The sequence below is a fragment of the Jaculus jaculus genome, chromosome 1, assembly GCF_020740685.1.
Source record: "Jaculus jaculus isolate mJacJac1 chromosome 1, mJacJac1.mat.Y.cur, whole genome shotgun sequence".
NCBI classification, from domain to species: Eukaryota; Metazoa; Chordata; class Mammalia; order Rodentia; family Dipodidae; genus Jaculus; species Jaculus jaculus.
In genome coordinates, this window is record NC_059102.1 from 17,757,278 (window position 1) to 17,770,460 (window position 13,183).

The 13,183-nt window shown below is 39.4% G+C and overlaps 1 protein-coding gene across 1 annotated transcript in view; it reads right to left on the reverse strand.

Moving 5' to 3' along the window:
- Positions 1-222: 222 nt before the first annotated feature.
- Positions 223-13,183, reverse strand: part of Ccdc172 (coiled-coil domain containing 172) — a 76,195-nt gene continuing 63,234 nt past the window's right edge. The window contains exons 6-8 of the mRNA XM_045145402.1: positions 10,443-10,545; positions 9,248-9,251; positions 223-399 (exon numbers count right to left, since the gene is read on the reverse strand). Coding sequence (XP_045001337.1) covers positions 223-399; positions 9,248-9,251; positions 10,443-10,545 — 284 coding nt within the window. The remainder of the gene's footprint in view (positions 400-9,247; positions 9,252-10,442; positions 10,546-13,183) is intronic.

Sequence of the window (13,183 nt, forward strand, 5' to 3'; positions counted from 1 at the left end):
CATCACCTCCGCAGTAACTCCCTCTGCTGCCACCACCTGCACCACCTCTTCCACCAAAGTTTCCACCATGGCCAAAATTACCTCCACCACCTCCAAAGTTTCCACCACGACCCATAAAGTTGCCAGATCCACCTCCATGACCTCCCTTGGTCCCAGTAGACTGCTTCTCTTAGAAAGAGCCCTTTTCACTTCACAATGTGCCCGTTAATACTGTGATATTTATCAAAAACATTTTGTACCACGATCACTGAAAGCTACAAAAGCAAATCCTCTCTTTTTTCCACTCTGTGTGTCTTCCATCACTTCTATGGTTTCAATCTTGCCATACTCTTCTAAGTAGTCCCTCAGATTATACTTTTCTGTGTATTCCTTAATTCCCCACCAAAAAATTTCTTCACTCTTAAATGGGCATCAGGCTTTATAGAACCCTCTTCAGAAACAGCTCTGTTTGGTTCCATTACAGGCCATCAACCTCTTGGGGCAGAGCACACATTGCTGCACCCACCTCTTTAACACAAGTGAAGTCACAAAACCAAAGCCTCCAGAACGCTTTGTTTGCGGCTCTCTCATAACCACACAATCTGTGAGTGTGCCCCACCTCTCAAAATGTCCTCTCAAACCGTCATGCGCAGTCTTGAGGCTCAGAGCACCAGTCAACAGCCTCCCCAGCTGCTGTGCTTCCTCTGCATCACACGGCCTCACCCCGCTGCAGCCACAGAGATGGCTGGAGTTAGTTTTTCCCTCCGTTTTGAGACCACCTTCATTATTTCTTTTTTCTCAATTTTTATTAACAACTTCCATGATTATAAAAAAAATATCCCATGGTAATACCCTCCCTCCCCCCACTTTCCCCTTTGAAACTACATTATCCATCATATCCCCTCCCTATCTCAATCAGTCTCTCTTCTATTTTGATGTCATGATCTTTTCCTCCTCTTATGATGGTCTTGTGTAGGTAGTGTCAGGCACTAACTATGAGGTCATGGATATCCAGGCCATTTTATGTCTGGAGGGAGCACAATGTAAGGAGTCCTACCCTTCCTTTGGCTCTTACATTCTTCCTGCCACCTCTTCTGCATTAGACCCTGAGCCTTGGAAGGTGTGATCGAGATGTTACTCAGTACTTCAGTCACTTCTTTCCAGCAGTATGAGTCAGCCCAAGGTCACTGCCATCTGAAAAGAGAAGATTCTCTACCCAAAATGAGAGTAGCATTAATATAAGGGTATGAGGGTATGAATATTAAGAGAGTGCTTACTAGGCAGTTTGATAAGCACAGTATATACATTTATCCAGACAGCAGCAGATGTTACACCCCTAGGGCTCATGACTTGCCCTGTTGTAGGTTCAGTATCAGGGATGTATTCCCTCCCATGGAGCGGGCCTCCAGTCCAATTGGAGGGCAGTTGGTTTCCACCATGACTGACGTGCCACTATTGCACCTGTTGGCTCATTTGGTCTGGCTGGCCAATTATAAGGCTTGCAGTGTCCACTGTAGAGTATCTTCACTGGTGGTATCTCTTTCTCCTATTGAACTGCATGTAGAATGGCTTCTTCCAGCTTTCTGTCAGCCACTTTCATTATTTCTTAACAAGCACTCCAAAAAGAAAGTTCACCATTGGTAACTGAGACTGAGGAAGGTGAAACTGTGGCTAAGGAGGGGACTACTGAATAAACAATAAACACAAGCAGGTGAGCTGATATTAAAATGTTCTTTTTAATAATTTTTATTAATTTTTTAAAAAATTTTAAATTATTTTTTATTTTTTATTATTATTTTTTAATTTTTTGATTTTTGAGGTAGGGTCTCACTTTACCTCAGGCTGACCTGGAATTCACTATGTAGTCTCAGGCTGGCCTCGAACTTACGGCAATCCTCCTAACTCTGCCTCCCAAGTGCTGGGATTAAAGGCATGCGCCACCATGCCCGGCTAAATTTTTATTAACATTTTCCATGATTATAAAAAAATATCCCATGGTAATTCCCTCCCTCCCCCTGACACTTTCCCCTTTGAAATTCCATTCTACATCATATTACCTCCCCATCTCAATCACTGTTCTTACATATATACAATATCAACCTATTAAGTACCCTCCTCCCTTCCTTTCTCTTCCCTTTATGTCTCCTTTTTAACTTACTGGCCTCTGTTACCAAGGATTTTCCTTCTCACACAGAAGCCCAATCATCTGTAGCTAGGATCCACATATGAGAGAGAACATGTGGCGCTTGGCTTTCTGGGCCTGGGTTACCTCACTTAGTATAATCCTTTCCAGGTCCATCCATTTTTCTGCAAATTTCATAACTTCATTTTTCTTTACTGCTGAGTAGAACTCCATTGTATAAATGTGCCACGTCTTCATTATCCACTCATCAGTTGAGGGACATCTAGGCTGGTTCCATTTCCCAGCTATTATAAATTGAGCAGCAATAAACATGGTTGAGTACGTACTTCTAAGGAAATGAGATGAGTCCTTCGGATATATGCCTAGGAGTGCTATAGCTGGGTCATATGGTAGATCAATCTTTAGCTGTTTTAGGAACCTCCACACTGATTTCCACAATGGCTGGACCAGATTGCATTCCCACCAGCAGTGTAGAAGGGTTCCTCTTTTTCCACATCCCCGCCAACATTTATGATCATTTGTTTTCATGATGGTGGCTAATCTGACAGGAGTGAGATGGAATCTCAATGTAGTTTTAATCTGCATTTCCCTGATGACTAGTGATGTAGAACAACTTTTTAGATGCTTATATGCCATCGTATTTCTTCCTTTGAGAATGCTCTATTTAGCCCCAAAGCCCATTTTTTGATTGGCTTGTTTGATTCCTTATTATTTAACTTTTTGAGTTCTTTGTATATCCTAGGTATTAATCCTCTATCAGATATATAGCTGGTGAAGATTTTTTTCCCATTCTGTAGGTTGCCTCTTTGCTTTTTTCACTGTGTCCTTTGCAGTGCAAAATCTTTATAATTTCATGAGGTCCAAGTGATTAATCTGTGGTTTTATTGCCTGAGCAATTGGGGTTGTATTCAGAAAGTCTTTGCCAAGACCAATATGTTGGAGGGTTTCCCCTACTTTTTCCTCTAGCAGTTTCAGAGTTTCAGGTCTGATGTTAAGGTCTTTAATCCATTTGGACTTAATTTTTGTGCATGGCGAGAGAGAGAATCTATTTTCATCCTTCTGCAGATATATATCCAGTTTTCAAAACACCATTTGCTGAAGAGGCTGTCTCTTCTCCAATGAGTATTTTTGGCATTTTTATCGAATATCAGGTGGCTATAGCTACTTGGGCTTACATCTGGGTCCTTTATTCTGTTCCACTGATCTACATGTCTGTTTTTGTGCCAATACCATGCTGTTTTTGTTACTATGGCTCTGTAGTATAGGTTAAAATCAGGTATGGTGATACCACCAGCCTTATTTTTGTTGCTCAGTATTATTTTACATATTCGAGGTTTTTGTGATTCCAAATGAATTTTTGGATTGTTTTTTCTATTTCCATGAAGAAAGCCTTAGGAATTTTGATAGGGATTGCATTAAATGTGTAGATTGCTTTAGGTAAGATTGCCATTTTCACAATATTGATTCTTCCAATCCAGGAACAAGGGATGTTTCTCCACCTTCTAGTGTCTTCTGCAATTTCTCGCTTGAGTGTTTTAAAGTTCTCATTGTAGAGATTCTTTACTTCCTTGGTTAGGTTTATTCCAAGGTACTTTTTTTTTTTTTTTGATGCAATTGTGAATGGGAGTGATTCTCTGATTTCATCCTCTCTGTGTTTGTTGTTAGCATATATGAAGGCTACTGATTTCTGTGTATTTATTTTGTATCCTGCTACATTGCTGTAGGTTTTGATAAGCTCTAACAGTTTGCTAGTAGAGTTTTTAGGGTCCTTTATGTATAGAATCATGTCATCTGCAAATAATGATAAATTTATTTCTTCCTTTCCAATTTGCATCCCTTTTATGTGTGTCTCTTGCCTTATTCCTAAGGCTAAGACTTCTAAATCTATATTAAATAAAAGTGGGGACAGTGGACACCCTTGTCTTTTTCCTGATTTTAGTGGGAAAGCTTCCAATTTTTCCCCATTTAGTAATATGTTGACTGTAGGCTTGTCATAAATAGCCTTTATTATATTGAGATATGTTCCTTCTATTCCCAGTCTCTGTAGGACTTTTATCATAGAGGGATGTTGGATTTTGTCAAATGCTTTCTGTGCGTCTAATGAGATGATCATGTGATTTTTGTCCTTCAACCTGTTTATGTAATGTATTATACTTATAGATTTGTGTATGTTGAAACATCCCTGCATCTCTGGGATAAAGCCTACTTGGTCAGGGTGAATGATCTTTTTGATATACTCTTGTATTCTGTTTGCCAATATTTTGTTGAGAATTTTTGCATCTATGTTCATGAGGGAGATTGGTCTGTAATTTTCTTTTTTTGTTCTATCTTTGCCTGGTTTTGGTATCAGGGTGATGCTGGCCTCATAGAAGGAGTTTGGTAGAATTCCTTCTTTTTCTATTTCCTGGAAAAGCTTAAGAAGCAATGGTGTTAGCTCTTCCTTAAAGGTCTGGTAAAATTCAGCAGTGAATCCATCTGGGCCTGGGCTTGTTTTAGTTGGGAGATTATTGATAACTGTTCGGATCTCCATGTTTGTTATAGGTCTATTTAAGTGATTAATCTCATTTTGATTTAATTTAGGTAGGTCATATAAATCAAGGAAATCATCCATTTCTTTCATACTTTGTGGAGTATATGCTTTTATAGTGTGTCCCTAAGATTTTTTGAATTTCTCTGGAATCTGTTGTGATGTTACCTTGTTCATCTCTGATTTTATTAATTTGTGTCTCTTCTCTCTTTCTTTTGGTCAGATTTGCTAAGGGTTTATCAATCTTGTTTATCCTTTCAAAGAACCAACTCTTTGTTTCATTAATTCTTTGGATTGTTCTGTTTCTATTTCATTAATTTCTGCCCTAATCTTTATTATTTCTTCCCCTCTACTGATTTTTGGTTTGCCTTGTTCTTCTTTTTCCAAGGCTTTAAGGTGAAGCATTAGGTCGTTTACTTGCAACCTTTCTAATTTCTTAATATAGGCACTTAAGGCTATAAATTTACCTCTTAGAACTGTCTTCATTGTCCCCCAGAGATTTTGGTATGTTTTGTTCTCATTATTGTTTGACTCTATGAATTTTTTGATTTTCTTCTTGATTTCTTCATTGACCCATTCATCATTTAGTACTGTATTTTTTAGTTTCCATGATTTTGTGTATGCTCTATAGCCTTTCTTGCTACTGATTTGTAGTTTAATTCCATTGTGGTCAGATAGAATGCAAGGAATTATTTCAATTTTCCTGAATTTGTTAAGATTTGCTTTGTGTCCTAATATATGGTCTATTTTAGAGAATGTTCCCTGTGCTGCTGAAAAGAATGTATATTCTGCAGCCTTTGGATGAAATGTCCTTTATGTATCTGTTAGGTCCATTCCTTCTATGACCTCATTTAGTCCAGATGCCTCTCTGTTTATTTTTTCCTGGGATGACCTGTCAATTGATGAGAGTGGGGTGTTAAAGTCACCCACCAACACTGTGTTTGGTGTTATCTGTGACCTTAGTTCTAATAGTGTTTGTTTGATGAATTTGGGAGCCCCCATGTTAGGCGCATATATGTTTAGGATTGTAATGTCCTCCTGTTGGAGTGTGCCCTTAATCAATATAAAGTGACCTTCCTTATTTTTCTTGACTAATGTTGGACTAAAGTCTACCTTGTCCAATATTAGGATAGCAACCCCTGCTTGTTTTCTAGGCCCATTTGCTTGAAACACCGTCTTCCAACCTTTCACCCTAAGATAATGTCTATCCTTTGTAGAAAGGTGAGTTTCTTGGAGACAACAAATTGTAGGATCCTGCTTTTTAACCCTGCAAACCTATGTCTTTTCATTGGGGCATTGAGGCCGTTGAGATTAAGAGATATTATTGAAAGGTTTGTATATATGTTTGCCATTTATTTTTGTGGTTCTGGTTCTACATGTGCTCTCTTGTGTTAACTAGTATTTGAGTATTACTTGTTTTTTCTAGGTTCCTTATATGTGTGCTTTTCCTTTTCTTCAGCATGGAGAATTCTATCAAGTATTTTCTGTAGAGCTGGTTTTGTCTTCAAATACTCCTTTAACCTGCTTTTGTCATGGAATGTCCTTATTTCTCCGTCTATTTTAATGGATAACTTTGCAGGATAAAGTAACCTTGGTTTACAGTTGTTACAGTTGTTATCTTTCAGACTTGGAATATATCACTCCAAGCCCTTCTGGCTTTAAAAGTTTGTGTTGAATAGTCTGCTGTAATCCTGATGGGCTTGCTTTTGTAGGTAACTTGATTTTTCTCTCTAACTGCTTTCAATATTTTTTCTTTGGTGTGTGTTTGGAAGTTTGATTATAATATGGCGAGGAGAGGTTCTTTCCAGGTTTTGTGTGGCTGGGGTTCTAAAGGCTTCCTGTATCTGCATTGGCACCTCTTTCCCAATTTGGGGGAAATTTTCTTCTATAATTTTGTTGAAGATGCCTACTATGCCTTTGGAGTGGAATTTTTCTCCTTCTACTATGCCCTGAATTCTTATATTGGATCTTTTCATAGTGTCCCGAATATCTTGAAATTCCCACTCATACTTTTCTGTAAGTTTGTCTTTCTCTTTGTTGGACTGTATTATATCTTCCACCTGGTCTTCTAGCTTGGATATTCTGTCCTCTCCCTCATCCATCCTACTGGTGAGATTTTCTACAGAGTTTTTTATTTCATTAACTGTGTTCTTCATTGCTAGTAATTCTGACTGGTTTTTCTTTATTATTTCTATTTCCTTATTTATGTCTTGTATTGCCTTCTTTATTTCATTAAATTGGTGTCCTGCCATCTCTCCGGCCCTAAATTTTTATTTATTTTTAATGAGATAGTAAAAGAGAGAGAGAGAGAGAGAGAATTGGTATGCCAGAGCCTTCAGCCACTGCACTAGAACTCCAGACATGTGCACCATCTTGTGCATGTGTAACCTTGTGCAGTGTGTCACCTTGTCGTCTGGCTTATGTGGAATCTGAAGAGTTGAACATGGGTTTTTAGGTTTTGCAATGAAATCCTTTAACCACTAAGCCATCTCTGCAGCTCTAACATGTTCTTCTTTAGTTGCTTTTTTTAGTGGGAAACTTAAGTAAGAATAGAAGTATAATTACAATAATTTTAAAATAAAGCTAGTTTTTAAACTATGGAAATTTTTGATGCTCTCTTACCCTTGTCACAGGGTGCATTTAGTAATGTCTAGAAACATTTTTGGTTGTCACAACTGAGAAGTGAGGGAGTGTTCCTGTGTATATTAGCTAGTAATCATCTTACATTGCATAGGACAGGCATCTATGACAAAGACTGATCTGCCTTACAATGTCAAAAGTCCCGAGTTTGAGAAATCCTGCTATTAACATGTGGAAATTATCTTGTTTTTTTGAGGTAGGGTCTCACTCTAGCCCAGGCTGACCTGCAATTCACTATGTAGTCCCAGGCTGGCCTCAAACTCACAGTGATCCTTCTACCTCTGCCTCTGAAGTGCTGGGATTAAAGGCATGTGCCACCATGCCTGGCAGCAGTTATCTTCATGTTGCAGGAACAAAACATCAGACCAGAAGCAGCTTGTGGGAAGATAGCTTAGGATTAGACTCATTGCAGTGCAGAAAAGCCAGGCAGCACAGACAAACAGCTCACAACTTCATGCATCAGCAGCCGGCAGGGGCATCAAGAGTGAGCCAGTCTGAGTGAGTGGGCTGGACTTCATATACAGTCCCGAGGTCTGCCCCAGCGACACCTCCCAATGCTCCACCAGCTGGGGATGAAGTAGGAAGCTCAGTTACAAACACTTGGGGCTATGGGTGTCATTCACATTCAAACCACCACAAAGAAAAACAATTGACCCCAGTAGACCTCAAATATGAAAAATTAAGAGAACTGTAATCATTGTAGCATTCAAGATACTTTTGAACACTTAGATGAAAAAGACTATTCTATTCCAAATTTAAAAATAAAATCATAGGCTGTAGAGATGGCTCAGCAGCTAAATGCACTTGCTTGTAAAACCTGATGGCCTGGGTTCAATTCTCCAGTACCTAATGTAAAGCCAGATGCACAAAGTATCCCATGAGGCTCTGGTGTGCCCATTCTCTCTCTCTCTCCTTCTGCCTCTCTCTCTCACAAGTAAACAAACATTAAGTAAAAATAAAATTAACTTAATTTTGGTCTGTTTTTCCCCCCAAGGTAGAGTTTTACTCTAGCCCAGGCTGATCTGGAATTCAGTATGTAGCCTCAGGGTGGCCTCAAACTCACAGTGATCCTCCTACCTCTGCCTCCTGAGTCCTGGGATTAAACGTGTGCACCACCACGCCTGGCAGTTTTGGTTTTGTTGATGAAGCTGAATGTCATATCATTTCTTATCAATCACAGCTTGTTATTGTTGTACTAAGTATAGGGTTGATCTTTTCCCCAAGCCTTTATATTCAGCACTTTTATTTTGTTTTTCATACTTGTAGACATTTTTATGAAACATACTGATAAGGAAATCAGGTACAGAATTCAAAGTGTAAATCAAGAAATATTGGTGTCTCAGTAATAATCATTAACATCAAAGAAATGACCAGGTACATGGACTGATATTTATCAATGCCCAGATTTCCTCTATCACCATTTGTGAAGGGAAAAATAGTCTTCAACAGACTTTGTGTTTAATTTTAACTAATGGAAATTTTCTTTCTTTTCTTTTTTCTTTTTCTTTTTCTTTCTTTCTTTTTTTCTTTTCTTTTTTTTTCTTTTTTTTGTTTTGTTTTTCAAGGTAGAGTTTCACTCTCTCAGGTTGACCTGGAACTCACTTATATAGTCTCAGGGTAGCCTTGAACTCATGGCGATCCTTCTGCATCCGCCTCTGCCTCCAAAGTGCTGGGGTTAAAGGTGTGTGCCAACATGCCCAGTGGAATTTTTTTTTTTAAGTCTTTCGAGGTAGGGTCTCACTCTAGCCCAGGCTTACCTGGAATTCACTACATAGTCTCAGGGTCATCTTGAACTCAAGGCAATCCTCCTACCTCTGCCTCCAGAGTGCTGGGATTAAAGGCATATGCCACCATGCCTAGCCCAGTGGAAAATTTTTATGACTGAGTGATAAACTGACAAAATTGGAATTCATATTGGAAGACCTTATGCTGCTAAGTATGACACTGGTGGGTATTACCATTCTTAAAAGTGTAAAGAAATCAATGAGCAGATTGTTGTTATGGAAGTTCATTCTGCATCACACACATCACCCATGAGACTGATATTTTATGTTTATAAAACTTAGCATAAAATTAAATTGCAAGTGTTTTTTCACAATCTTTTAAAATTATGGCCTTAAGCAATACACTGTTAACGCAAAGCATTTGTTCAGCTCTAGTGGACATGTTTCCTGTATGATTTATGTGAAAGAAGGCTTCATTTGCTACTTCAAGGATTCAGTAATGAGGTTTGTTTTCTTCTATGAATCCCATAAAGTACAGGAACTTTAAAATAAATCCAGTGGATATGATCTTGAATTATCAATAAATATTCAAATATGGGTACTGGGGAGATGGCTCAGTGGGTAAAGGGCTTGCCACACAAGCATGAAGACCAGAGTTTGGATCTCCGATATCCACATAAAATGTCATGCTGCACTGCGGAGGCAGAGGCACGGCTCCCTAGGTTTATTGGCTAGCTAGTCTAGCTGAATAGGTGAGCTCTGGGGTTAGCAGAGAGACACTGTTTCAAAACCTGTCATGAAGCGTGACAGAATGGCATTCGATGTCAACTTCTGCACACCTACAGATGCATATGTGTGCCCCCCACAAACACACAAGCACACATGTATGAACACCATACACACAAACACATGTCAAAAATAGTCAAATACAGAAATTTATTTTTTTTCTTCTGATAATATCTGTGTCCCTTCAAATATCAACCATTACTGTATTATGCCCAAGCCTTAAAACCATATAAATATTCACAGCAAACACATTTCCATTCCTTAGAATTCAGAATAATGAAGTTCAAAGAAGATAATTTGTAGCTTTCCCTTGGAATATAGATACAATATACATAATTTAACCCCCCCTCTCCAAATGCTAGGAGTAACAGAAAGGGAATTTTTGTTTTATCACTGAGATGTGAATAACAGTCCGTGAGACAGAAGAAAAGATAAAACTCATTTCAGGATTATCACTGAAATTCATTGTGAACTTATATATATCATGGTCTAGCCAGTGTAGTGGGTGTCATATTTACTTCTTAGTAAGTTTCAGAATATAAACAGAAGGAACTTAAAAATGTACTCATCTTTATACCAAAATCCATTTAACTTAAAAAAATACCAGATATTCTTTAAAAGTATAATAACAGATAACTCTCACCTCAAGCATTCAGCATCATTTTGAGGCTTTTCTTTGATTTTGACTTTTTCTGCTTCTAGGTATTTGGTGGTATATATGGCTTCCCTCTCCTCATCTTTAAGAACTAAACAAAAAGATTCTTACATTAAAAAAAATTAAACAGTTTATCTTTAGACACACTTTAACTTTTGGTGTTGTATATCAATTAAAAAGTTATTGTTTATTATTATTATTTATTTGAGAAAGGAGAGAAAGAGAGAGAGAGAGAGAGAGAGAGAGAGAGAGAGAGAGAGAAAGAGAGAAATAGGTGCATCAGGGCCTGTATTCACTGCAAACAAACACCAGATGCATGCACTACCTTGTGCATCTGGCTTACATGGGTACAGGGGAATCGAACCAGGACCTTTAGGCTTCTCAGGCAAGTGCCTTAACCACTAAGCCATCTCTCCACTCCCCCCAAATAATAATTAAAAATATACTTATATTTATTTATTTACAAGTAGAGAAAGAGAGAAAAGAGACAGACAAAGAATGGGGAAGTCAGTTCCTTCAGCTGCTGCAAACAAACTCCAGGTGCATGTGCCATTTTGTGTATTTGGCTTTATATAGGTACTAGAGAATCAAACCCGGGTGGGTTTGATTTTACAGGCAAGCACCTTAACCACTGAACCATATTTCCAGCCCCCAAATAATAGCTGAAAATATTTTATTGGTGCTGGGGAGATGGCTTAGCAGTTAAGCGCTTGCCTGTGAAGCCTGAGGACACCGGCTTGAGGCTCAATTTAGACCCATGTTAGCCAGATGCACAAGGGGGCACATGTGTCTGGAGTTTGTTTGCAGTGGCTGGAGGCTCTGGTGCACCCATTCTCTCTGTATCTGCATCTTTCTCTCTGTGTCTATCACTCTCAAATAAATAAAATTTAAAAATTATTTTATTGTTTATTTGTTTTGAGAGAGAGAGAGAATGAGAATGGGTGTATCAGGGACCCCAGCCACTGCAAATGAATTCCAGACACATGTGCCACCTCCTTGGACATCTGGCTTATGTGGATACTGGGGAATCAAACTTGGGTCCTTTGGCTTTGCTGGCAAGTGCTTTAAGTGCTAAGCCATCTCTCCAGCCCAAAATAATTATTTTCAGCTGGATGTGGTGGTGCACACCTTTAATCCTAGCACTTGGGACGCAGAGGTAGGAGGATTGCCGTGGTTTGAGGCTACCCTGAGAATACATAGTGAATTCCAGGTCAGCTTGGGCTAGAGTGAGACCCTACCTTGGGGAAAAAAATTTTTTTTAAATTTAAGAATATGAGCTCTCAATTATGCCTATCATTTCTAGTAATAGTTAAGTATTAATTTTAGGACCTTGTGTACTCTTCTGCTATTTTAACTTTATCCCCTCTTGCTTACAGTCATCTCACACTCACAGGTCCTGTGACAATCTAACTCCATCTATCTAGGCCCCCTCAGTTGCCCTCCAAGGCCTGAAAGTCTACAAGAATGGGGATCCTAAAGATCTCTAGTTTGCTGTGTCCACGTCCCTTTACCTCTGTGTTTTTATCCCTCCAATATCTTTATCCAGGACTGTCTTCCCATGCTATACTAATGCACTTTTGGGGTCCCTTAGGTAGATCCACTGGAAAAATTTCAAAAGACTACACCAGATGACACCACTCAGCCAGATCTGTCATTATCCCAATTCCTTAGTGGCAGTTGCTTACTCAGAGGGGAGATGGAGGGAGTTTAGGGTGACTGGATCCCTGAAAGTAAAAAGCAGGAATGTCCTTGAGTCTACCCTAGCAGTGTCCACTTTGCTAGAGAACCAGAGTGGGCTCCTTATCTTTTTTTATTTTTTTATTTTTCGAGGTAGGGTCTCACTCTAGCCCAGGCTGACCTGGAATTCACTATGGAGTCTCAGGGTGGCCTCGAACTCACAGCAATCCTCCTACCTCTGCCTCCCGAGTGCTGGGATTAAAGGCGTGCGCCACCACGCCCAGCTCCTTATCTTATCTCTTGTCTAAAGGAGTCACTAGTTTTCTTTTTGCATAAACACAGAAAGTTTTCCTTTCCTAGAATGAAGATCCCCAAAAGGATTAAATCTGATCCTGGTATTTGGCTGATTAAGTTTATCCCCAAAATTTGGCATCATGGCTGGTTAGCTCATCCCCTTTCAGAACCTATAAACGACCCCAATTTGGGTCACTCGGGTGGCTTTACCTCCTCTTGACTGCTCAGGAACAGGGGTTCTTTGTACTTTCTCCCTTTTCCTTCTGTTAATCTAATAAAGTCTCTCTAAACTTAAAAAAAGTCAGCTCTAGCCAGATCTGGTGGCATGTACATAATCACAGCTTTTCAAAAGGTTGGGGCAGGAGGATCAAGAGTTCAAGGCCAAACTGGCACATCGGTGGCATGTCTGTTATGGGAAAAAACAGCTGCTCTCTGATTTGATTCAAGACCCACACCATAGGAGGAAGTGTTTGACTGTTTCTGAAAGCCTAATCAAAAGCCTATAGCCTATGGTTCTGGGGAGGTCACAGATTATAAACCCTGGCGGGGGGGGCGGGACGTCTACTGTCATCCAGCTAAATGCCCACCAAACTCCTCAGCAAATACTTAAGTTTATGCCCACCTATTAATGCTACTCTCAGTTTTGGTCAGAGAAGCTTCTCTTTTCAGATGGTGGTGACCACTGGGGAGACTCAAAACTCATCAAAGTACTGAGAAGTGACAATGGAGTGTTCCACACTAAGTGAGACACCTCTAAC